Below are 27,724 nucleotides of genomic sequence, written 5' to 3'. Positions count from 1 at the left end.
AGAGTCAGAAAACGAAATGGATAAAAGTCAAGGTAGCAGAAAACGCATTTCCCCACAGCTTCTCACCCATAGAAAGTTAAGTGACTTGTCCAAAGTCACATAGAAATACTTTAATCAGGAACCAACCCAGGTCTTCCCTGAGCTATATACTGCTCCACAAGCACTTCCTCCTTTTTGCTTTGCCTGCAATCATTTTAAAACACTTTTCACATATTACCTATAGCTCCCATTTTAGCTTCTTAATTGCAAAGTAAGCTCCAGGCATGTTAAATTCCTCTGGAGAACTGAGTCAGACTTGCACTTCAGGACAATCATGGAAAAGTTATTGTGTACAAATGATACCCACTCAGTCTCCCGACTAATTCTGAAGCAGACTGCCCAATGACATAAAGGAGTTTTCAGGCTGCGCAGGCTACAGTCTTGGGGTTAAAGACTTGCTGCAAAGCAATATGGATAAGAACAGGGGAAAAAAAAAAGGAGAAAGGAGGACAGGGGAGGAGAAAAAGGTAGCTTCTGACAGCTTAGTGAGCATTTTTTTTTTTTGCTGATGACTGTTAAAAAAGATGACTGTTTGGATGGATGTAGACTTTGAGAGCTAGATATCTGCTAAACAGCCATTAAAATCATATATCGCACTCTTCCAGTCTTCTGAAAATAATCAAGTCATAACTAAGCCTGGCTTGGATACGAGCTAGTGATGTATTCAGTACAGTTCAGTCATGTTGTGTCTGAAACAAATACTTTCCGCAGCAAGCAGGTTGAAATCAATTACTTACTTTTGTGTTTAGAAGGAGGGGCAGGGTGCACTTCTGCAGTTACAGTTTTTAGAGATTTGGGAGGCTTTTTAGGCCCCCAGTCTTCTTCCCACTCCTTCTTAAATTTCTCTTCCTCTGCTGTTATCCTATAGTGGAAAAAAAAAAAAAACACAAAAAAAACCCCGCACCTAAGAATTCTGAGTATGAAAATAACATGATTGATGTAAATTCATTATAATTACTTAATGTTCAGTACATACTTTTTTTTTCTTCTTTAAATAAAGCATCATAACCTGTCCCTTTCCCCAAAAAAATTCTTTTTGTCAATTTAAATGTCGTTTTATTGACCAACTTAAATATTTTTAATTTATTGGAAATATGTTCAAACTTTAAATGAGCATGCACTTACATATACCTATCTTTGAGATGTGAAAGAAAGCTATTTTAATATCTGTTCACAGTCTCTAGCATTTTAATAGCTATTAAGACAATCCATTAAATAGAGTTTAACCATGTACAATATTCTTATTTTTTATTAAAATAAAGGTTTTTGAGGCAAGTTATAAACACAAACACCTTCACAGATTTTAAGCCCAGAGGGATACACTATAATACTCCAACTGCCAACTTAAAACAAGCCAAAACCCATGCCTCACCTACCAATTTTTAATTTTTTGAACTGTGAAGCACCCATTAGAAAAATATCCAGCTGTATTTTTGGCTTCAGCATGTCTTGATCTGGTAGACTGATATACGGTGCCAAAATTTACTAGGTCTCAGATTTATATAATGCTATTTCTATTTGGAATTTCTTCTGCATCTCTAAATTAGCTAAGTTAAATATTAAAATACCCACATGTGGTCAAAGCACTATTAAATCTTCATCTGAGGTTAGGCTGGCATTTAAATTTTGTACCATAGTCAAGAGCAGGACACATTATACAGAATGTGTAGGCTAGTAATACAGAATATTTAGGCTAGTTATTACATTTCACTTTAATAAAAAAAAGTAACTCAAAGTCCACCGAGAGTTAAGGACCTCTGTCATAAGGACCTCACATTTGAAATTTTTTCCTAAAGTGTATGTGGAATACTAATATACAGTGTGTTGACTTTGTAGGAGGAATTCCTGCAGAAAGGATTTTAGAAATGGAGCAAAGGGTCATCCACACAAACTGTTGATACAAGAAAGCATCATATTCTAATGAAACTGCCTGCAACTGCTTACTAAATTGAAGCTTTACAGTATGTAAATTCCTATACTACCATCTTCCTCCCCTCCACCACTGAAGCTAAGACTGATTTACCTAATTGGGGTTGTGTTACGGAAATACTTAACAATTGCCTGAATGGCACTTTGACATTACACAAGGAAGTATAAAGAAGTGCTAGATGCTACAATGAGCGTCCCCAAAGGCAGCCTAATCATGTAAATCTCACTGAGGGAATAAAGATGCTTTTAAGTTCAGAAAGATACTGCAGATATCAAACATTCATTAAGGCAAAGAGACACACAATCTGGATTTTAAGAGCAGAATCATTCCTCACTTGCGATGGTCTGCTTTTATAACATCCTTCCGCTGCTATTGCAGGAATTTCTACAGCATACCACAACAAAGAACAACATGGTATCTATTCCCCAGGAACTGGAAAAGGAAAATGTGTAAGAATTTATCTGCGCACTGCTGCAATGCCCATACCAGGACTGGCAGAAGGTTTTTGTTTTGGTTTGGGGTTTTTTGTGACAGCTGGGTAATACATTCCCTTTACACCTTACAGACTCAGAGATCCCTGCATATGTTCCATCCACAGGCAGAGAATTTTAGCTAATACAGATACATGAAAAGGAACTTAAGTGAATGAACAAAAATGGAAAACTGTTTAACATGTCAAAGGTGCTAAGCTGAATACTTCAGAGTCGATCTTAGCTCTAAAAAGCTATATCAAAACAGATATTTTGTAATTTCATGCTACCTTTCATGCAATTTCTCCAATGTCATTTAGCAGGGAAATGAATTAATGTGATAACAACAGCACATAACAACTGGTTATTTAAGTTCCAAATGTAAAACAATGCTTAAGTTGCATTTATAGTACTGACCTTAATGCAATATGATCTTTGACAGAATTTGGCTAGTTCCAAGAATCACAGATTTTAAGACCAGAAAAGACTGTGATAATCAAAATCTGATTTTTTGAATCAAATAGGTCGTAGAACTTCCTGCTCTCAATGTAATAGTTGCAAGTTAATTAAATTTCTTTCTTAGAAAAACAAAAGCCTACTTAAAATTTATGATTACAAACTCCTATTCAAGATCCTCACATACTTAAAAATGCAGGCCTTATTTCTAATCTAAATCTGCATAGCTTTGGTCTTCAGAACTTTGATAGACTGAAAAGGCTATTAAATTCTACTCCCTGTATTTTCTTACGTATGGTGAACAAATTACCAGCTTGTTTTGATTTGTTAATCATGTAAGCTAAATGAATGTCATTAAATGCCCAAGTATATTTTCCAACTCTTCAGTCATTCTTCTGTGTCTTCCCTGATCTATCTCCAGCTCTGCATTATTCATTTCTTCATTCTGTTAGAATTAAATGTAGTGGTCCAGTGATGGCAACAGAGTAAGTAAGTTCTGAGACACAGGAGTACCTTATTCTTAAGTTTCTCTATACATTTATAAAGCAGATTTTAAATAAGTGCTCAACTTCCAGTTCACGTTGAGTTTATCATCACCATAATCCTCACGTGCTTCCAGGTGCTGGTTTTCAGGTCAGCCTCCTATCCTGTAAGTCTGATGTACTGATTCATATATATTGGACCCTATATTTAGCTAAATAGAATACCTATGATTTTAATACAAAAAATACGCAGAATGTTTTCAACTAGATCTAAAATGTAAGTGCCTTTTTTAGGACACTATATTGCATATGTAGCTTGTTACTTACTGCTCTATTTCTCTGCGATATCTTTCTTCTTCCTCTGCAGCCTTCTGGGAAATCTCCAGTTTTCTTCTATAACAAAAGAAATTAGGACACCATGATAAAAATAATATTTTCTGAGTAAGAGCTTGCACAAAAAGTGTCAGGACACAGTTGATAAAATATGTACAGGAAGTACATATGCACTGAAGAAAATTGAATGATGAGCTTCCACCTCCTTTATAAAAGTTGAAAAGATATCAAGGGTTCAACATACATTCCTTGGAACCCTAAAGACATTCATGACCATCTGGATAACAAGGGCACACCATCTATTTAACTCTAAGTCACACTCTCCTCCTTAGACAGTTCCTTAGCACATTATTGTGAGAGTATGAATTTGTGACTGCCCTGCTAAAGATAACTAAGTACGGGGGAGTGGCATCAAGAAAATACCCGATATTTCATTAAGCCATAGGAGGATGACAGTTGGGGAACAAAATGACCCTTCTATTCAAGACACGCACTTAAATGATTTTGGCTTTGAAAACCCAGAACATCAACACCACCAAGGGATAAGGAAATATGAACAGGCTCCACAACAGCAAAATCAAGTTAATCTCAGTTGAGTATCTCCTCACAGATACCCTAAGCCTCCACACCCTTTCCAAATCCAAGCTAATTTTTTCACTCTCCTAGGCAGAGTCCTTACAATCTCTCTTTTTCTTGCTGCTCTTTGAGGATTTTGTTTGTCTCCAGCGCAATTCGCTTCTGATGCATTAACTCCTGGCGTTCTTGCTCACGGAGACGTGCTTCTCTCTGCCTTTCTTCTTCAGTCATGAACAGCTCCTTTCCCTGCAATCAGAGAGAGCCCCCACCCCCAAAAAATCATGAAAAAGTCTCATGAATGTAGCTCTTTTAGAAAATGATTCCAAACTGATTATTTAATAGTTCATCTGCCCTTTCCTCCCATTACTTTTCCCAAGGAATATTTTCTGTAAGAAAAAAAATAATTTCTGTGAAAGATCAGATCACTTAGTTCAAAAGAGCTATTCCAGTATTTGTGTCCCAAAGTTGCAACGTGCTGAATGCCTCATAAGAGACATGCATCTACTAAATTCAGCAGTAGTTGAGTGGGTTCATGCAAAGACATACTCAGTAAGTCAGCAGGAAGAAGCTCAACAGTCTATATTCTTGAAATCTGACTGAGCAACGCTAGTGAACAGTACATTGAACAAACTCCTTGGGTGAAGTCAACTACCCAGCTATTTTGTTTTTAAATGCTGCCATGCCTGGCTGCCTGTGTAAATGCAGTATCACTCAAGGAAGCTAAAAGCAGGGAGTGTGCATTGCAGAAAGCTGCATAGTCAATGAAAATGTTTATCTAATTTTCATAATGGAAATTAAATTTCCTTGTCAGTTAGGAAGGAAGAATTTTTTGTTTCTCTAAGGCTCAAAGTAGATGGCTCTTGAACAGAAACAGTCAGTGAAGAATGCCTTTGCACTTTGGTCTTTGCTGATGGGAAAACAGGAACAGAGAAGCTATCTCCTTTTGCAATCTCTCCTTCAGTGAGACGTGTACTGGGAAGAAGAGAGGCAGGCAAGGAGGTGAAGTGAAGTAGGGCAGAATAGAAGAGAGTCCTGTATCACACATTCACCATTTTAACATGCAATCTCAGTGCTACACACTGGAGTAAAACCCAAACTTTTCTAATAGTTGGTAATGTAACTGGGAGTTGAAACGAAGTCCTTAGGATATTCACTTCCTGGAGCCTAATAAACTAGTCTGGAACATTTGTTTAAACAATGTTTACGATGCCTTTGGACAGCTGCATCTTTTGTTATTGTAAAAGTCATTTAATTAAACCATGCATTCCTTAATACAGCTACATAGTATACCCTGAGCCCTTAGGAAGTAGCTTAAGTAATTTATTAAATCTTGTTTTCTCCATTTAATTCAGTTGTGTAGCAATTAGTAAATACTAGCTTTGATTAGTCTATGGAACTTGAGTATTCTATTGTATATAACCTTGCATTTTATTATAAGAAAGATTAAAGTACTAAAAACATTAAAACAGTTATTCAAAGCCACGCTGAAGTCAGTGGAAAGATTTAATTAATTTCAGTGTGGCTTTAGATCAGGCCCTAAAGGCATACAGTTCTGCTGTACAGAACAATATAAATGGAAAACTGAAGTTTTTAATGTGTTGATACAGTAAAGAGATCAAATTAACAGTTAAACGAGGAATTAATTTGGAACAAAACTTCAATATAGTAGCTATTTAGGAGGAAAAATTAATTTACTCTAATCCAGTCCACCTTTTATGTTTCAGCAAAAGAAGCCATCTATCAGAACACAAGCTCTCAAATATGAGAAACCATTACTGTAAAATTAATTCCTGATCCTTGTCAAGTGAACAGTTTTGTACTGGCACTCATGAGAGCAAGCCCACAGTCATGATGTTGTTTTATTTGAGAACACTGTGGATAGCTTTCAATTAAATAATCAGAAGCTACTCCAAACCGCCCTGGTTTGATGAGGGTTAGCAGTATAAACATTATAGCAAAACATACAGCTTTACTTCTGATGTATTTATTTTTACTATTTATTTGCCCATATAATAGTTTTCACAACTGTTCTGCTTTTATAAATTTACTACTTACAGCTCCTGCCACGACAGAGATAGTCAAGGTATGACTGCTTTTTAGCACTCTGACAGCCTGCAAATTAAACAAATAAAAAAACAGTTTGAATTTAGTGATAAAAATCTTGTATATACAGGATGACAGATACTGGCTGTCAAAGCTGAAATTTCAAGATCAGTTTAAACTTAAAGGTTGGTAGATACTCAAATCTCCAAATCCCCATGTTCACTACAAAACCCCTTTGGTTAACTGGCACAATATCAGACGCATTTTTGCAGAAGAATTGGATAGATTCTTAAAAAGTGGACTACTACTTATTCATGAAGTCAGAAAGTCTTAATCTTACCTCTTTATGATCCACATTAGAAAAATCCACTCCATTTACCTCTACAATCTGATCACCAACCTAAAGAAATTAATCCAGAATTAGTACAGATGCTAAATTAGTACAGATGCTAAAGGGAATTTAGAGATACACCCTGTAACATGCCTAATACAATAATCATGGATACTGATGGAGTATGAGGGGAATGGACTGTGGAAATTTGCCAGGCTTGTTAGCATTTTTATTGCCTCTTTTTGAGGCAAAATATTGAGCTAGATGGACTACTGGTCTGACCCAGGAGGGCACTTTTTATGTTCTTAAAATTTAGGAAACTTGCTTCATTTAAAGGGTAACCACACAGTATTTCTTTCCTGTGAAAAAAAATCACATCTAGTGACTTTACACTGATCCAGAACTTTTTAAGAAGTAAATGCCAAATAAGATTGTCTTGTGGTACCTACCTTGGAAAACAGCATACTTACCTCTAAGCCCACCTCTGCTGAAAGAGAACCTGGCTTAACATTGCTGATAAAAATGCCTGGTTTTTGTGTTGGACCACTGGAAATACTGGTGTAAAAACAAACAAAAACAAACAAAAAAGCAAATATTGTTGAAGGATAATTCAGTGTAAGCAAGAGGTCTTTGTTTTCTTGTCATTTGTTTCTGATTCAAGAATCTTTTTGTGGTATCACCATGTTCTGAAACAAGTACTGTTATTTGCCAGTATATACCACAAGGGTTTAGCATGCTACTTGTCTATGCTTTACACCACAGAACTATGATTAAGAGAAAAATATTCAAACTGCTGGTTATGTTCTTAGATGCTGTAACATCTGTTCTTAGATTATGTAATATAATACACTGACCTATACCATTTAAGGGGCTGGGTTGCCAACAGCATTGGAAAGTTTGCATGTAACACAGTGAAGAATTAGTCATTGTTTACAGTTACTCACTGAGCTGTGGTATACTCTATGTATAACATTGCTATTTTGCAGGAGTATTTATTAAAAGCAAAAAGGATGTTGCAACCAGGGGTCAAAATTTGGGGTGAAAGCTAAGCTGAAGCCAAACACAGGAATAATTTCTGTGGATAATATATCCAGCAGGTAATAGAGAACCACCTTTCCATATTTGTAAATAATTTTTTTTTCAATTTAAATCTGCCAAACAATATGAAAGAAGTAGTTATGCTTCAGAAAATATTCTGTGCAGCTGAATCTTGCTAACTTCAGTTATCATATGTCCCTAAATATATAAGAAACCTTACAATATCCCTCCTCCCCCAACCTCTCTATAACTAGCGGCACAGACATGAGTCTTAGAAGCATCTGTTCATGTATCTGAAAGTCTTGCAAATTCAGCCTTAGCTTTAGGAACTATATACAGCTGCATGATGGCTTCTCGGTTCTGAAAAGGATCAAGAAAGGAGTCTAAAGTTCAGGGAGCCAGCTTGACACCGGACAGTGCTGGAACCTACCACATCACAGAGCAGCATTTATAAGTACACAGAACCCATTCCATTACACAACTTGTATTAGGTCACTCTAAGTCTGCTCTTATTTTTAAATTTAATTTTTTTTTGTTTTGTTTTAAGACAGAACTTGGCACACAGATAGTCATATTTTGTTTAATAACACATAACGTATGTCACAAATGTCCTCCTGATCCAGTTTCGAGCTCCGTTGCCCTGACAGCATACCAATGAAGGAAGGGAATGACAGCCCTTGATGTCTCACTTTAATTAGCGAGGTGCTTTGCAAATGATGTTAAATAAGAATAATCTACCCACCTGCATCCCATGCCTTTTGTACCAATCAAGCTAATGAAGACTTTCTTCTCTTTACTGTCTCTCCCTCCAGATGAAGCAAGACCAGCGACACTGCCCTTTCCTTCCTGTAGGGGGATTAAAAAAGCTGCAGACATTGCCTTGTGTTGAAGTCCTAGCAAGACTGCTATTAAACTTCATGGAGTCAGGAACAAACCCCAATATCGAGGTTAGATCACCGCATCACCCTACTGGAGCTGAATGTGAAGTACTGTCATTTTAGAAGAGGTGTATGACTGAGGTGAAAAACTGAAATTACCTTTCTGTTTGGAGGGAATCACTTAAACAGTCAAACTTTGCCTCCAGGAAAGAGTGAATGAAAATTAGAGAAAGTGACATGGCAAATTAATGAATTCGGTGTACCCTGATAAAAGAGCTCATAAAATACATGATAGTGCTCGCTATTTAACTGAACTTTTCTTTCTGAAACCAAAAGAATGGAAGTCTCTGTCTTCATTGCTGCAACCCACTGAGATCATTGCATTCATACCTGTCATTCCAATCTCCACCAACATCACTAAGATAGGTCAAATAAACTGTTAAAGATTAATATAATAGAACAAATTGCATGGTAAGTTAATAACCTCAAACAAAATAAGGTACCAATTAATGAGGAGAAGATACTCCATTTGTATCATGCACTTTCGACATCTAATGATTCTAGGATTGTTTTGTATCACAAAAGATGTTTCTTCTAGAACACTTCTAACAAGACTTTGTACCATAAAAAAAAAAAATACAGTAACTTCTGTGATAAGTTCAGAGGACAAGGTGTTTCAGAACCGTTACATATTTCCCCAGAAGACATCTTAGTAAAATATTGATCCCTTACCCCAGAGTCTGACACAAACTGGTCCACATATTGCCATTTAAGAGGTTCATCTGCTGAACTAGAAGGAAAAAGTGATTAAAAATAATGGTGAGAAAATAAATGTGAATGTATTCAAGAAGCTATTTTGGAATGCAGCCTTCTATTTGGCATCCACAAGTTCATTCAGACAGCATTCACAACAACTGGTACATTTTTGCAGCTATTTAAATAAAACATCAAGTAATCATGCAATTATTTAGACTAGTAAAGCTGGTCAAACATAAAATTGAACAAACCTCAACTGAAACAATTTTGGGAAACTCTATACAAAAAAAATAATAAAAACTTGAACAGTTTATATGATTGTCTATGCAGAGACATGCTTCCCCATCAATAACATTTGTAAGGCATTCCAGTTATATTATAAAGAACCAACTTTTCAACAAAAATTGGAAAAGGACATTAACAGTAATTTGAAATTTTTATAAGCGCTGCTGCTTCTCTAAAGCAATCCTCAAATGTTACATGCACACAGGAGCACTGGAGCTCTCTGTTAAGCTAGGCACATGGATAATGACATTTCCAGGTAACATAAGCTATAATGAAGAAATAGAAATTGGTTCATTTAAGTAGGCATCTGGCATAAAAAGCCAGATTCATCAAACAAGATATCTGCCTGGGTATCACACAAGATGTGAACCATTTTAATCACCTACAGAGCTGATTTACAAGTTTATACTACAAAAGAAACTACAATTTTTCAAAAATACAGAAAAACACCGAGAGGTTATTTGGATATTGAAAAGGCTATGTAAAAATGAATTAATCTGTATTCAAGTTAGATACTAATTTGTAGATACAATTGTTTAACTTACCTTTTGACAGGTATCATGCCAACATCTGAAAAAGAAAAATACTGTGTTAAGTAACACTTTCTACAGATCATTAGCCACCTATTAACAGCAACCTTTAGCGATACAGGTGATTTTTGATGTTACTTACGTCTTACTTTTATGGACACTATCTTCTTTGTGCGGATGAGATTTATCACTTCCTCATGTGTGCAGGAAGAGATGGAATATCCATTTATACGAACTATTTCATCTCCAACCTCAGAAATAAAATGTGGAAGGAAAAAATGTGAATCAATGTAAAAAAATTTCAAAGCAGTGATATGATCTGTCAACAAGTTTGATGCAGAGGTTTGATATGTTGAGCCCTGAACATTTCTGGAATTTCAGGTAAAGCCCAAATGAGAATTATCTGAATTTGTTTGAACTTAATACTCAGCACCAACGGGGTATATTAAGGGCCAGAATAACAATTTTACAGACGTGAGTATTTGGATTCAGATCACTTTGGGGTCATTTTCTTTTATTATACTTTGGTAGCTTAAGTTTGCTTTCACCCTATGTTCATCTGAGATACCTTTTTCATTTTGATCATTAGGAAACTACACTTGATCTGATTAACTCACCTGATTCTGGATTCAGAGCAATAGGATTGTTTTAATGCTCCATTTCAGATGCAACATCTTATTAATTACAGTAGTCTCTTACCAGCATAATGAATGCTTATTCTGGGGCTCAGTAGCCCAAGTCTTCTTGGTTCTTCTACATTAGTTAAGAATTTGCAAGCTATTGATATAACTGACAGCTTTTCAAGTGTTTCACAGCCACAGACCATCCTTCCTCCTCCATTTACTAGGGTCAGGAAGATGGTACTGCCACCCCATTGTGGCCCCTGGGCTGTGGCATTCCTCCTGTAGTATGACATGGAAAAAAAATGGAAAGACTTGAGAGAAAAACAGAAGCAAGCTCCCACCAGATAGAAGGCAATTCAATCACTTACTCCCAAGCTTACACAGGCCTCTGTGTGTGTACAATACATACTTGGGCTGCATGGATGAGAGGGAGCACAGACAGCTACAGAACGAATCAAGAATAAGCACTCTGAATATCAGAGACAAAACTACAGTTATGCCCAAAGCAAATTCAGATGAAGAGACCTTAACTCAAAGTAGCAGGAACTCCCACTTATGCTCCCCACTCCAAAAGGTTGGGTTTGGGTCTCTGCACAGAGAAGCAGGCCCACTTTGATTTCCAAGTCCTTCTTTCAAACCTATCTGCCTTTTGTCTCACAAGTAGGATGTGTAATATACTGAAAATCAACTGGAATTTTCTACACAGGTTTCACCTGTTGTACAGAAAAAGGTGCAGGCTTTCAAGAAACGTGATGACTGTCTTCATACAACTCTCTACTCAGAAAAAGAGAGTTATTACAGGGAACAAACAATATTGTATTCTATGGGAAAACACCCATTGTTAGCATATACCACTTAGCTCAGAACAATTCAGTATTTTTTCCTAAACAAACAACAGAAAAACACATCAAAAACTCATTAAGGAATAAGCAGAAAAAAAAGACAAGCCAACCATCCTCTAGCACCTTTATAAGAAAGTAGTGTACTATGCCAAACAGAAGTAAGATATCTAGACGAAAAAGAACTGTAGAAACAAAGCTATGTGGTGCATCAGTTTATCTCCAAGACTTGTTATCAGATCCTGAAAGGACTGGCTATACACAGGGACTGCATCTGCACCAGTACATTAAGCGTGGAGACCTTTCTCTAGCACTGGAGACAACCATCATGGGAACAGCCCATATTCTGACCATCAACTCTCATCTTCAAAAGCAGGGTAGCTCCATGTGAACTGTCTGCTAGGAAGAGCCTCTTGCCTCTGTTATCTCCCCAACTGTGCATAGGAATTGATTGGAAGTGCTGGTTGGCATGGATCAAAGCCACCTTGGGGACCACAGGAATTTTTATAAGCAGACAATCAAAGGGCAGTACTCCAAGAATATTCCCTAGCACTGTTCAATTTACCAGTGTAGAAAAGCTGGGTGTTTTTTGTTTTAATTTAAAATCCCATTTAACAGAACACACTTAAGTGCAAATACAACTAATACGTATTTTGTGATAAAATGGCAATATATTACCAGAAAAATTTTATTTCGAAATAATAAAAGGCATCCCTTTCTCTAATTTAAATCCAAGTTAGGAATTAGATCTGATGTGACAACTAGACTAGAAGTCTCCTAGTTTCTCTGAACTCTGCCTAATGATCATCTTAGTTAGTTAGCCTGAGAAGGAATCAGTGATGGAGACTACCTACTTCATTTGAGGCTGTAGTTTATTAGCTGCTCAAGATGATATTGAAGAATGCCAGGGCCTTGGCTAGGGCATTATAAGCAAAGAGTTTTATCTATTGTGAATCACCAGGTGACATGACTGTGCGAAACTACTACTTATTCTCTTTCACTAGGCAATGCAAATTAATCCTCTGCACAGAAGGATACATAAATGATTACCAGGAAATGGCTTTAATAAGAAACCATCAGTGATATCCTGTTATACCACTGTACTTTGATCTCCACCCATGGCTGCACTGCTCTTCAATAGCTTTTCTTACAAGCTACCCAATACTTATTACTGTGAACATGTATTATGCAAAATGGATCAAAATGCCACTCTGATAGTTGACAGAATTTTTCTCATTAACATCAAGAGAACAAGATTATGTTCTTAATCAATGAAACTTCATTTGCCCTCTTGCAAATATTTCTGTTTGGACATGAAGCTTTCATGGCAGTGTTGTTCCTAGTTAATGATTGCCTAACATCTTCCACCTAAAGATGCAGTTTCAAGCTGCCAAATTTCAGCTATTTAGGCTTAAATATTCACAGAATGGTTGAGGTTGGAAGTGACCTCTGGAGATCATCTAGTCCAGCCCCCCTGCTGGTATCTGCCTCAGGCTGCTTTTAAGTTTCAGCAAAGCTAAAACAATTCCTTCTAAAGAACAAAGTTTGGGTGGAATGCATTATCGCGTTCATTTAAAAAAAGTACATACAGTCACTTTGTTGAGAGGCTCTATGCTTTCAGTTTAAGTTTGGAACAGTTACTTCTACTACTAATTGAGTATTAAAAGCATGTTTTTTTTTTTTTTTAAAAACACTCTTAGTGAACTTCTTCATTAATTAAAAACTTTAGGAGGGAGGTTAATCATAACATACGTTTGGTGGAAGTTTGTTAATATAAAGATTCTGGCTATAATAATTATGTTCTGGAGGGATTACTGTTTCATCCAGTTGCTTTGGGACTGCTGGGGCACCAGCCACTGGTACCAAGATCAGTTGTGAACACTTTCAGCTGCTGCTGTGAAAGAGTTGAGAAGTTAACTCTTCTCGAATGCAGTGAGCAAAAGAGTCATGCGGGAAACAAAGGGATGAAAAGCATCACTCGCTCTTAAATGCTAAGTGAGGAAATGCCATTGTGCAAAAAATAGTATCTGCTTACATAATTAAAGACTTGATTGTAGTATTTACACAACAATATAACAATAAATAGTGTCATAAATCTTTAACACAATGTTTGTTAAGACTGTACAGGCAAATGCCACTTAGATGACCCTGCAATTCAAATGTTTTTTAATGTAACATACGAATATTTTTTTCTGGTAAGCCAGATTCTTCCAGTCTCATTAAGACTTTCTAATTTTATTGTTACTGGAAGGTCAGGAGGTAACACTACCAGTCTTACTTATATTGAGAGTGATTTAGTGTGGCCATACAGACTAAACTATGCAATGTGTCCACTGGGAAGTTTTCTATCACACAGATTGATGGGAGTATCTGTGCCTGAAAAAGGGGGGGAGGGGGAAAATCACTCTAGCTCGCTGAGGGCTGCCTACCTTGGACCTTGCTGCCAGTTTCAGGGAGCAGAAGGTTACAACTAGAGGCTTCTTCTCCAGCACTGCACAGCTCAGCACTGAAAGCCTAAGTTTGCATTGCCACATTCATGTGGGAGGAGGAAGCAGAACTAGAAGCAGTGATACCTCAGTGTGGCCTGTGTCTTAGAGACTGTCGCATTAACACAGACTGTGACAGGTCCACCTCTGGGCAAGGGAACAGTAAGACATGCTGTTGACCAGTGTCTCTGTTCTTCTTCATATGTAATAAATATTATCATGCCTTCCTGCTGTGATCTGTTCATGTGAAAAGAAAAATCTTCTCTGTATTTTCTGGGAAGCACCATACCCTCTGTAGTAGTATGCAAAATACTAACATGTCCCTTCTACCAGCATACCTCACGTATTTCAGTCTCCTCTCCATTGCACTTACAAAGATTAACCGACACAACACAGCATCGTAAGACTACAAAAGTGAAAAATGCAATGAAGTGCAGGGAAAGCATGAATCTACTGAAAGAAAAAATTTGCAGAGGCAAAACAGGACTGCTGTCCACTTCCCCAAACCAGTGGGACTGCTCCACCTGCTGGACACCCGAAATCCTCACTCCTGCATGCAATTCTCAGCACTCCTAAGAGCTTAACTCTACTTTTGTTGATGCCGGTCAGATTTTTAATATAATCATCAATAAGAGCAGAGGTAGGTCAGTACTAAGGACTTTTGAAAATAGTCTGTGGTGGAAACACAGAAGCAGATGAAGAAAAAGCACACGGGGTCTGCAGTTTAGTGCTGCATCCCTCACAGTTCTCATTACTAGAGTCACGCTAAAGCTCACAGACACAACTTGTTCCAAATACTCAAAGCCACATCCACCCATTCGTAACAGAGATCTGATAGCTGCGCCACTGTACTACCCTTCCGCCCACAAATACGCAGTCCCTGTCCCAAACCCAAGGGATCATTTAGTCTACAACTGTTATGTTGCCGTCTACACTTTCAGGAAATACATAGTAAATAGTTTGTTTTTATGGTTGGGATTAGCACTGCCGATATGATTGTATTGTAACAAAGCAAAACGGCTCTCAGATAAATCAAACTCTAAGCATAAAGGCTTAACATCCTGTATAAACCATACAGATTCTCAATCCATTCAGGATTCTGCTGGAACCTGTGGTTATTCTAGGAAATGGTAGGAAAGCAAGTGAATCCTGCTTGCCAAAGAAAGGCTGACAGGGTATCTCAGTACTAAAATGTTTGCAAATCTTGCTCCATTCCCATCTCTGGCCTCTCTCTAGATTACTCACTTGCAAAAATACCAGAAGTTTGTGTATAACTATTTAACTCTGAATGTGTATTTTATTTTATTTTTACAACTTATTCTCCACAAGACTAAACCGATTCTTGATGAGAACCAAGTTACATAAGACCAAAAATAGAAAGGTTTAGTTCAAATCCCTCCTTCACTGTCCTCTTGTGAGCCATGCAGGCTATAACGAACCTGGAGGCCTGGGTTTGCATAAACCCATCTCTTTTAGAGGACAGCTTAACCTACTGTGATTAACTGCAATGCCATGACACTCCGAATCATCCCAGTTTTAAGTCTGCAAATGGCATTGCCACTTCTTAAGTCTTCACACAGCTTTTGCATTAGTAGAATTGATGTTGCTCGGTGGATGTCATTACTTGCCAGAGTAGTTATACCTATTAGTGTATTATCTTCCTAATAAGCACACACTTAAAAAATTATAAATGCATCTAACAACATATTTTATTTTTTCTTCCATATGGGAAATGAATTGCCCTGTACAAAGAATTTCACTGTTAGTCTTTGCTGAGCTTCAGAAATGAAAGACAACCTAGCATTCTCCACTCAATCCAGTGACATTTCTGTCACTCATTGATGATGTATGATTGACAGGGGCTGAGAAATATCCTTCCCTAGACTGGAACTACAGGAGACATCATAGGCATGTAACAAATTGCTTCTGATCAGAACACTTCAATTACTCTTTTCTCAAAAAGGAGTCTATATACTTAAGTAATAACTGTTTTAATTGCTGCTGTTACTTTTGTACTAATATCACTGTATACCAGCCTTCTGAATCAAAAGCAGCAAAGAAAAGTCTGCAAGACTGAGAAGAGTACAAGAGTAAAAATTATTTTGATATTGCATAATGTTTCCACTTTCCCTATCTAACAGGGAGCCAAGAGATTTTTAAAAGAGAAGCTGCAAAAATAACTTTTCCTAATTCAAATGCCCATTATCTGTGACTTTTAACATAAGAAATATAATATTTAGTGTTCTCAGGAAATTGAAAGGTTTTAAATAATCACATCACTGTTTCAAGTTTCTCATTTTGTATACTACTTCTACTTTCATCATTCATACCAATCTCAAACACTTTGTATTCAAAAGAATCCCCACAGATATAAGTATCTGAGAAAGCAGGGGCAGGGGTAAGGGGAAGGAAGTGAAGCATATTTCTGCATGAAAGGACTAAATACTTGCCTTTTAGAGAAATTGTAAAAAGAAGGGTCAAAACTACAAGTGCCTCAGTGAAGTTCCATGATTATTCAATCATTTTAATGGGACTTGGAAATTACTTCAAGGAAAAATCATTATGTAAAGTGAATTTAAAAAAAAAAAGGCAGCAGGGTGTAAAACTAATGTTATAATAGAAGATCATTATACCTTTCTCAGACAGCATTTTTCAGCTAGAATATGTGTAGAGATTTAGTTAAATAAAGCAGGTGGATGAAATTTCAGAAGCAGTTGGCTTTACTGGGAGACAGCAATTTAGAACAATGGACTGCCTGTCGATTCTTGTTATTCAGTTGGTTTTAGAAAGCGTCCAGTGCCACCTATTATGAAGGCACTTTAAGCTGATTTTTAACTCCACATTTAAACAAATTGAAGCCAGACAGTTAGATTATCTGCAAAGCACCATCTGTTCAGATTAACACATATAATCTAACCTTAACAAATTCACAGTAAGAGACCCTAGGAGTTTCCCTTTTTGCCCCTACTTTGTCTTCCAAATGCCAGTGAAGTTCTGACTTGCAGCACAATTCATACAAACTGGCACAAAGATCCCGTACAATCCCATTCACTATCAACCACCAACACGGAGCATGACGGCCACAGTTATGGGGAAAAGCTACTAGTGCCTCTTGTGTGCACCCAGAAAAAATGAATATTGACATCCATACAGCAGCACAATACCTCAGTGTAAACTCAGTATCTATCGATTGTGTCAACACATTGCTCTGAGACAAACTGACAGAGCAGCAACACAGCAATAAGATGAATGCACTAGCAAGGCAGTTTAGGAGAGTGGCCATGAAATCCTTTATTGCTCAGCCCCATTAATGCCTTCCAGTATTTTCCGGGGGGGGGGAGGGGGAGAGGGGGGTTCAAAAGCAATATGAATGACTGATCTCTGTCCTTCTCAGTTCTCTTGCAGTGGAGGAAGGATATAGATGGAATACCTCACAACCCAGGAACATATCTCTTGTCTACGCTCCCCATTCGCACTGTGTGAAATAGTGCATGAGGTACATAAGCTTCCAAACTCTGGGAAGTTGCGGGAACGTCCTTCTCTGAAGTTTCCCCATCTGCAAACCCCATCCTTAGGAGCAGGCTGCTGACACACCCGCACATTTGTGGTCCTATGCCACACTCTCAATTCTAACTAAACAAATATTTTGCATGAGTGCATTTCTTTGAACTTTTGGCTTTGTTTCAAGAGCAAGCTTCTAGAGTGTCCAGGGAGAGGCTCATGTAGCTGGAAGATGGTACTAATCCAATGGTGATTCTTAATTAGAAGATGTGATATATAGGTATGAATGCATAAGCACAAGTGTATGCACACATACCCAGAGGAACATTTATTTCAATTTTAGAAACATCTCAGAGCGAATTATGTAAATATTGAACTCTAATTGTGACTAACTTGTGGAACAGGCACTTTTTGATTTCTAAAATTGGTAAGGGGTTACAACGAAGCACATTTACAGAACACATTAGTTGAATTCAACACCCTACTGAATCGTCCCAGTCTGGCATGTTTTGGACTAATATTAAATATAATCCTTAAACGTCAGCACTTCCAGCAACTGTTCACACTCTACAAATTTAAATTAATCGGAGATATCAGTGCTATTGCTTTCTACCAAGAAACACGCCAATACTTCACTTGATCAGCTACACAGGCGTAGGAAGAGGCAGACGTTTCCCACAGCAATTGGGACACAACACATTAACAAAGATTTTTTTTTTTTTTTTTAAGTGTGCATTACAGAAGTACTGACTTAGGAAAAAATGTATTTTTTACATACATTTATTTTGTCAACCTTGTCACAGTTCATGTATCTAGAATTTAATCACTGAAAGAGCAATTGATGCAGCTCAAAGGATACTGGAAAGGGTTAAACTGGGTCATGGCTTTTATGCACTCCCGCAGGATAAACAAAAAAAATAGTCTATACATGGAAGTTTAACTAGACAACTCATTACACAAATGATATCAATGCAAAGTGGAATTAACATTTTTAGTAATTTTGTACTATGTCCTACCTTTAATCAGAATTTGGTAGCTTGAAACATTCTTTCATAGGTAGTTAGAAAAGATCTTTTGTTCCATCTGCTTACACTTAATTGTTCCTACGCATGAAGTATAAACACTTCAGAAAGACCTTTTATCTTCAAAGATTATCATACTCCAAACATGAAAAGAGGTTTATAATTGGTAGGGAGGGGAAAAAAAAAAAAAGAACAATAACTTAATTCGCTATTGGTGTTAATGATAATTACTATGGTATTGACTTACATATTTTTTTGCAAGAGACAATGAGCATGTTAGTGACAGCTATTCATAAACATTAAAGAATACTTCTTATTGGATGCATCCCTAACATCATAGTAAAAAGGCTTTTTTTGCAGCACAGTCACCATGAATATTATTTTCTTACCTGAAGACCAACATTGTCTGCTTGTCCTCCTTTAACTAACTGCGAGATAAAGAGGCCGCAGCTAAATTCCACACCACCTCTCACACTTATTCCAAGTCCTTCAGGGTGCAAACGATCCAATCTCACCTCTTTCAGCTTTCTGCAAAGTTAGAAGACATCTGGCTGTTCAGCAGCATAATACTTTGTTGCAGTAATGCTTCATTTTAGAGTTATGGATTACTTCTCTCTTGGCACATTTAGACTTGGAAAAAAGAGCAAGTTGACTGAAGTTTCAATGGATGTGTTTGCTAAAACCAATAAGTTTTTTGTTTTTTTTTAAACAAGGAAAGACACCTGCTTCTGTTGAAGCTATGGATGCTTCTAGAGGGCTAGAGCTATAAGAAAATATTATTAAATGCAGGAAAAAATGAAAAAAAAGATTGCTTCAACTGGGGAACATTGTTTTTGGACTCCCATACCCTGCTTCTACTAGATTAAACTATATGTCAAACAATTTCAGGTAGATCAAAACTGTACTTCTGGCAATTATAGCAAATGTCAAAAAATTGTGCCCAGCTCTATAGAGGTGACAGGTATTTTGCTCAGAGTTTGTTTGAACAATAAATATTTCTTCGACATTTATTGCTTGCATTTTTCTGAAATTAGCTACATTGTTCTGCATTCCCTTACCGTGATCTTTTGGGTGTAAGCTGATCATACTCCACCTGGTGTTTTAATGGGATAAGTGGGCGGATAGCATCAAACAGAGGCAATCTGCTTGGTTCATTAATCACGAGCTTTAGGTCCCCCACAAGCACTGGGAGATTCATCGATCTACAAAATTACAGTGAGAAAAAAGGCTTAGCTAACCAACATACCAACATAAATTATTATTTAATAACTTGTTCTACATGTGACTTAAACATCTGTGTATCCCTTCAACCTACTAAGGAAGTTATTTATGTAGCTCTTGGTTAAACCAAAGCAAAATAGCCTTTGAAAAACTAAAACTTCTGTAAGCAAATAGGAACAGTAACCACATCCTTTAAAATAACTGAAGTCTCCTATACCTAAGACGACATCTTTAGTTTCATTCTCAGAGTCCCCAAAAGAAGATTTACGGAATTCTTCAGAAATAACTTTCCAGACCAGTTATACCTGTCTACTGTATTTCTATTTCCTTGCTAGTTTGCAATCCTTCCAAGTGAATCTAGGCTACAAATTCCTTCCTCTCTTGAATTCCGGGGACTAATCAATTGCTTCCACACAGTAAGAAATCACATGATACTCAGTAGAGAAAAGACCTATTTTAAGATTTGTTTCAAATCGAAACAAACCAAAATTGAAGGGCCATTAACCAAGTTAACCATCAATAAAATCCACAGAAGTAAAACCATTGTGACCATTTGTTTTCACGAGAGTTATGCTCCTGAGAGCTTGATATTGTCAGCACCGAGATACTCATAGCTCTAGAAAATGGTCTTTGTTGCCCAGCAAGCGTGGAACAGCTCTACATAAGTGGAGCTATTCCTACACAGCATCCGGTTAAGCTTAGTTTACAGCATCTGCTGTTCTCTCTCTTACCATTTAGGTTTTCTGGCATAAAATATATTTGAAGTGTATGTACTGAAAATACAGATCAGGAATGGCTATTACATGAAACTAGAGGTCAAATACTTTGATTTGCAAATGCTATTCACAGTGAGGCGGAAAATAAATGTTAACTCCAATAGCAATTGTGAATATTTTTATCCTTGAAATGCTTTGTAATTAATTAATTTAAAAAAAATAAAAATTGGTCACTAAATCCTCACAGCAATATTCGAAGTTTTACTCAAAAGTTAGTGCAGTTCTGGAAATTGAGGAAAAGTTACTATATGCATTGTTAATTTTGTAACTGCAAGAAGATTTTAAATAATTAAGAGCTACCAACTCAGCCTGCTTCCAAACAACAGGCATTATGAATGGAAAAGCAATTAGACAGACTCGACTGAAATGGAATCAGATATGCAGCTGAATGCACCCAAAATGATAGCTCAGTACAAACACTGCATGGAAACATCTACATTTCACTCAACTGAGATGCTATTAATTAAGATATGAATGGAAACAAGGTCTATCAGAGCCAGTTGTCTGTGATGAGTGGAAAATAGATTCTCATATTCTTCAAGAAACAATGGATCAGATGCTGATCTCATTTGCAGTGATATAAGTCCTAAGCAACCATGGTTTAAATCAGTTCAGTAAAAGTGCTGGTAATTGGCCTATCACCTTACAATTTTTTTCTTTTCATTATGTCTTCATAAACCGAAGTTGTTAAACATGCTAGACACATTCCCAGCCTATTTTTTTCAGCTTTCAGATAAAACAGTTGAAAATAATTCTTAATCTGAAAAGTTTACAAAAAAAATCTTTAAAAAACAAATTCAGCAAAAGCCTCTGACCAAAATAAATACTCATTCTTTGAAAATATTAATGGATTTGATCAATACTCTCTTCCTTTTTCCTAAGTACAGCTTTATCACCTATATTCTTTTTTTCCCCAATAAAGGTCCACAAAACTGACAAGTCATAAAAGCAAAGTAACTTTAATATTAGCTATAGTAATGCTTCTTTTTTGTCAGCAGGCTACACTGTAAAAATATAAGACTTTGTTAAACAGAATTAGAAATTATTACTTTAACTTTCTAGATGGTATTCAGAAAGAGTACTTAAATAAAATCTTGAATGTTCCTTCTTTAAATTTAAAAACATTGGTGAAATTCAACACAAACGTATATAAAGTTAGATCTTACTGGTGGTACATCCGCAGCACATCATAAAGGTAATCTTTCTCGGCTTCATTGTCAATTAGCAGATTAACCTAAAAATCCAAAGACTTTATTGTAATTTTGTTACTAAATAGCTACAAATACTGAACATAAAAGGCTTTCACAAAATTCCTAAGCCACAGACCAAGGATTTCAACAGGGAAAGACTTGAATTTTTTTATTTTTTATTATTATTATTATCTCAAAATACAAAGCTTATAACAAGACTTTTTAAAATTAATATTGTGGCAATTGAACAAGGCAGCAAATACTTAAGTCACATATTCTGTATGTTAGATTTCCTCTTGGTAGAGCAATACCGTTACAATAATATCCCATTTGCCTTACCTGATAATCACTGTACTGCTGAACAAATGTTTTCAGAAACCTTTTTGGCCATTCATTAATATAGCACATGCTGTCACAGATAAAGACATCACACTGCTATAATTATAATCTATGTCCTGTGGCTCCAAACCACTGATTTCAGCATCTCACTTTGACATTATGCAAGCTTCTACACTACTGTTCCTCTTTGCTCCAGCTCTGAAGTGATAGAACTTGCTAGTTATTCTTTCCTTCCTTAGTAATAGTACATTTACTTAAACCAGTGTCACATTACAATGCCTGCTCTTGGATAATTACAGTAAAATAAATTAAAAAAAAAAACAAAACCCAGAAACCTGATATGAGGAGCTCAATTTATATTCAGTGACATCAGTAAGACCCCCGCTGATCTTACTTGCGGTAAGAGTCCATATCACAACAATTTTTACCTTTAGACAAGCTTAATGTTTAGGAAAACAATTTACATCTGACCTAAAGGGTAATATTACTGTGACGTGCAGTCTGAAGACCAATTTGCATACTTAAAGAAAGTCCCGTTCTTTCTAGATTTGCACCAGTTTGTATTATATTGTAAACTAAATAAATGCTTCATGTTCTCTTCAACCCTTTCTGCTCTCTGAAGTCAGCCAGACTCCATATATAAGTGATCTTCTATTAATTATATCCCATGGAAAAAAACGCTTTCAAAACAGTTAAAGGCTACAAAAATCACACACAGGACGAGACTGCTTGAATCCTACTTGAGACTGCTTTACCAGTAAGTAAACTAATTTATTTACAGCAAATTTCAAAACACAAAAGAGAAAGTTTGCCTTAAAAGGAAGAAACACATTTGCATTCATAACTGACTGGTTCACAAATACCACACACAGAAACAATTCAAAGTGATAAATACAAAACTCAATCCAATACTCATTTCTCCCTTCCCCATCAGTAAAAATACTCACAGCATGAATCAGCTTAGGGCCTGTTCTAAGAGACTCAACTTCTCCTGCTAGCTGTGGTTCTGTACAAGCCTACTTATGTGATCTCATGAAGAGCACCAAATATGTCAATGCATTTCCCCTACAGAGAAAAGGCCAAAACCCTCATCTGCTTTCCTTCTGACTGGGAAAGCAACCAGTAACACCACCAAAATTTTTCTCTGATGTGCTAGCTAGTGAACGCATCTCCCACACCCCTCAGTGAACGAAGGTCTGTGTCTAAACTTCAGCCTTTCCTTTCTGCTTGATTACCACACTTCTCTCTCTGAACCAGCAACCTACTCCTTCCTTGAGGGAAGCAACATCTACGTGACTTTACATCTATTCAGAACACTACTGCTGGGAAAGGTCTTCCTAGGCCTTCTCTCCAATTAGGTCATTCTTCTCCTGCTGCCTCCTATTTCACCAATTACAACTTTATTGTAGCCACCTGCCATCTCTTACCATTTTTCTAAATAATGAACTCCTTGGGACAGCCTTATTGTAGGCATACGCTTTACCTAGGCTCATAAGCAACTTCTAAAAGCTGACTCTACAGAAATCCCAAAAGATCGTGCCCTAACATATTAAGAAAAAATAAATGAGTGGCAACATGATGTAACCTGAACCAGTAAAATATTTTAGTATCTCTCTAGTTCTCCAGAAATGTAACTATGGAGGCATGGGATAGATGATTTCACAGCTTGTAAACCCAGGAGAGTCCATTCTACTCATTTTCATTATATTAAACTTCTGTACAACTTCTGTTGATTTGTGTACCAAGCCCATGGCTTCCGATTGAACTGCACCATCTCTTTTAGAAAGCTATCCAACTCTAATATTAAAAGATTGTAAGTGGTAGAGAATCCACCCCACGTATACTGCATTTCTAACCTGAGCAGGAGGGATTCATCTCACCTATCCTTTTCTATCTGTAGGTTAGACATATAGCTTAAAGCACATGACCATGAGCCCTTCATAGTCAATGGATAAAGGCAGACACTTCCATTTGAAACTTCATCCTAAACATCTTCAGAAGACACTTCATCACATCCTTTCTCCAAGGCTATAGAGGAATCCTGAAGTGACAAGATATGACTAAAATGAACTGAAGTTCTACCCAAAATTAGAGTAGATTATTCCCCTCCAATATGTAAATTATCAGATTATTTTACATAGTGGTCTGTTAAATTTAACCTTTTCGTTTCAGAAACATCTTCTGTATGTTGGAGGGCTATAACACACCATTCTTTTTCATAGATACAAAAGTAATTTACATGATGAGTGGATCTAGTACTCAGTGTTACACAAGTACACACACACACACACAGAGTAAACTCCTCTGCAAATGTACCAACTATGATAAAGACACATACCTATCTCTTTAAAAGGTTAACGGATGGACCTCTCCTAACCTCTGACTTCAGCATAGTGAATTTTTGAAGCTCCTTTCTAACCTCTCAGTGTTATTCTTTGGATAGTCTGTCTAGACATCATGCTGGAGTAGTACTGTCATTAATATTACATTGGTATTGTAGTAGCAAGCTTAAAATAAAGAAGCATTCAACAGACATTTATCTAAAGCAAAATAGCATCTGAAATTAAAATAGAGACTGCAAGCGATAGAAACCCTCTTGGTTATAAGCGCAGGCCAATCTCAGTGAGTGAGTTATGACGCAGCTCTCCATTATGGGTTTCTTTCACTAGCTGCAGAAGCATCTTGCTATCAGCTATTGTAAAACACAGAGCTGATTGTTGGTCTAATCAAGTATACTAATTTATTTTAATATTTGTGTAATTGTTAAAGGCTTCAGGTTCAAATGTGTTTTTAAGAAAACTGACATAGAGACAGATTCTGTAAGCAAGAATGAATATGTATAAATGCATACATCAATTTACTGTTTCCTCAGTGAGCTTCAACACATACACCATTTAACTTGAAACACAAAACAGTAAACAGTGAACAGCATGACATCTGCTGCCCTTTCTAAAACACAGCACAATCTATCAACTGAAAAATAAATCAGTTCTGAGGAGTCTTGATAAAATGAACATGTGTCCTGATTGTTCAGCATAAGGCATTAGTGCTGTATTTGTAGCCTCTTATATGAAAGGTCAAAGCTCATGTGATCACGCATCTTACAAAATCGTATCTTGTAGCAGATATAGAAATACTATGATAAACAGCTTCATATGCTTCCATTAAGGAGTAATATGTTATTTGGGTAGACACCCAATGGATTTTCTTAATGTAAATGTATTGTATATTCCTTATTTAAGGGATAGTATAGTAGTTGTGCAACTTTCACATAGTTGTTGTGTAATTCTCAATCCTAGAATACATATGAAAAGTTGCTTATGCTCTATTTCTTACTAGATATATCACACACTGTTTTGTTCATTTAAATTAATAAGAAATCATCACAAAAATTACATTTACATACAAAAAAAGTCTGCAAGAGATCTATATCAGGTTATTCAGTAGAATAAAAAGTGTGGAAAAAAAAATCTAGAATTCTCCACACCAAAAAGTGCGTATTACAGTGATGCACTACTCTAGCAGCAGCTCTATCTGTCAGCTTTCAAAAATTACTATAAAGCTGTATTTAAACTGCCAGGTCTTTGGAAAACTATTTGAGAAAATGGAAGAACTGGCCAATATACTCATGAATAATTTATCTCTAGGACTGCTGCTTGGTTGATAAAGAGAATTGGTTAAAATTACAAAGAAAACAAAAACAAAACAGAAGTGGCAAATAGTTGACAGGAAACTCAGATCCTGTGGCTGCGTATTTCATCGTTTTGACACAGCTAAAGCAAGTACACAAGATATTAAAATCCTACAGAGGCCACTAAAATCATGCTGAAACAAAGCAATTTAAAGAAAAACACCTGCTCCAATGCTGTCTTACTTAGACAAATCTTTTTCACATAGACATGCATCATATTTACTTTCACCAACGAATGCTGATGACAAAGCTTCCTTGTGTTAGCTGGGTGGGACTAGCATAGTTTATGAATTATAGCAGAGATGAAAAGGAAGAAGGTTTAAGGTTCAAGATGGTAACCACTTGCCCAGACTTTATAGATTTGTTGCACAACCCACTGCTGAGTTATACAATAATAGGTAGCAAGGCAGAAATAACTTGCTAGATACCTGTAGTCATCAGTACACAGTATCCAGGTCCTTAAAGTTTTAGGACTTCATTTTGTATACAGGTGGTTCTTTGCAGCCCCTCTACTTCATTCTAACAATTCTTGAGTTAAGGGTTTTATTACTAGTTCATGTCTAACTGCTATAAAACACAACATTACACTACTGTCTTTTCTGGAACTACCTCAGAAAAGCCCCATTTACTAGCAGGAAAAAAAAAAAGTACTCAAAACTTTAGTCTGAGACAGTCGTAAACTGCAACGGCAAAATATCCCTTAAATGTATACACCTTTTTTTCCACTCATTTCCTTACGAAGGGCTCTTTGAGCTTATTTTGCTCACGCAATTCTGAGCTCTGCCAAGCACTTATACGACTGGGTAAATGACAAAACGACGTGCCAGGCAGACCGAGCCGCTGCATGTATCAGCGCGTTTGCACAGGGCTGCCCATGCACAAACGTGCGTCGCAGGAAAGTCAAGGTGGCTCCGAACGCGCCCGAGGCCCGGCTGCGCAGAGCTGCAGGCGCGACCTCCCTGCTGCAGCAGTGTTTTCTGACACGATTACAGTGGGGCGGCGGGGGGGAGGGGGTCATGTCAAGCCCTGTAAAAAACCCCTCACGCTCTGCGGACCGGTTTTGTCTCTCCTTCCCTTTTCAGAGGCCGGACCCCCCCGCCCCCCGCCTTACCTTGTGCCTGAACTCCCGCGCCACCCGCCGCTCCATGGCGCGCCGCCGCGCGGGGCCCGGGACGCGGAGCAGCGGCGCCCGCAGAGACCGCGCCCCGGCCCGGGCGAGGGAGGCGCGCCGCGACGCCTGCCTGCCTTCCTCCTCCTCCTCCTCTTCCTCCTCCTCCTCCCCCTCCCCCTCCGCGGCGCCTGCTCGAGGCTCAGCCCCCGGCCCCGCCGCAGCAGCCATCTGTCAGCCACGACCGGGAGGCTTTTGCTTGTTTGAGCCCCCAAAAGAGGGCTCCCCCCGCCACCGCGCATTACCTGCGCTTTGAGCTTTGGCGGCGTGCTCGCGGCGCACTGCTTTTCCCTGCGTTACAGTTAGTGCTTCCCCGTGGACATAGCCAAACCTCTCTCGTGTTAAGTATGGATGTCTCTAGCCCTGCTATTTAAGAAAAGCTCAAAGGTGTGGGGCTTAAAGCATGCTAACACCGGGGTGGGGGGGAGGAGGAATTGCTTCAGTGAATTGCTATACTGCAAATAATCTCAATGATTTTATTTTTAGGTAAGCAGGAGGACTTCGGTTTATGACTGTTGGGTTTCCAAGCCTGATCTCACTTCCACCAGCCTTTCCCACTAAAGGAATATTGTTACTTATGCATGTAGCTCCTGACTTGCCAACTGCCACTCTGTACCTGGATCAGAATCAAGCTCGGAATGCCCAGAAAGAAGCCTGTTTCAGACTAATCTTATTTAGATAATTTTGTCTTGGGCTGGTTCTTCTTAACTTCTACAGTTAA

The 27,724-nt window shown here is 37.5% G+C and overlaps 1 protein-coding gene across 1 annotated transcript in view; it reads right to left on the bottom strand.

Moving 5' to 3' along the window:
* Positions 1-27,021, bottom strand: part of USH1C (USH1 protein network component harmonin) — a 50,918-nt gene extending 23,897 nt beyond the window's left edge. Inside the window, exons 1-14 of the mRNA XM_067296054.1 lie at positions 26,947-27,021; positions 21,782-21,849; positions 19,677-19,820; positions 19,008-19,146; positions 10,290-10,398; positions 10,163-10,187; positions 9,309-9,366; positions 8,441-8,544; positions 7,131-7,215; positions 6,670-6,729; positions 6,342-6,398; positions 4,390-4,532; positions 3,705-3,770; positions 777-901 (exon numbers count right to left, since the gene is read on the bottom strand). Of these exons, the coding sequence (XP_067152155.1) occupies positions 777-901; positions 3,705-3,770; positions 4,390-4,532; positions 6,342-6,398; positions 6,670-6,729; positions 7,131-7,215; positions 8,441-8,544; positions 9,309-9,366; positions 10,163-10,187; positions 10,290-10,398; positions 19,008-19,146; positions 19,677-19,820; positions 21,782-21,849; positions 26,947-26,982 (1,219 nt within the window). The 5' untranslated portion in view covers positions 26,983-27,021. The remainder of the gene's footprint in view (positions 1-776; positions 902-3,704; positions 3,771-4,389; positions 4,533-6,341; positions 6,399-6,669; positions 6,730-7,130; positions 7,216-8,440; positions 8,545-9,308; positions 9,367-10,162; positions 10,188-10,289; positions 10,399-19,007; positions 19,147-19,676; positions 19,821-21,781; positions 21,850-26,946) is intronic.
* Positions 27,022-27,724: the final 703 nt, after the last annotated feature.

Source organism: Apteryx mantelli, chromosome 4, assembly GCF_036417845.1.
Source record: "Apteryx mantelli isolate bAptMan1 chromosome 4, bAptMan1.hap1, whole genome shotgun sequence".
Lineage (NCBI taxonomy): Eukaryota > Metazoa > Chordata > Aves > Apterygiformes > Apterygidae > Apteryx > Apteryx mantelli.
Note: the sequence above shows the minus strand (reverse complement) of the source record. Positions and strands in the feature narration are given on the sequence as shown.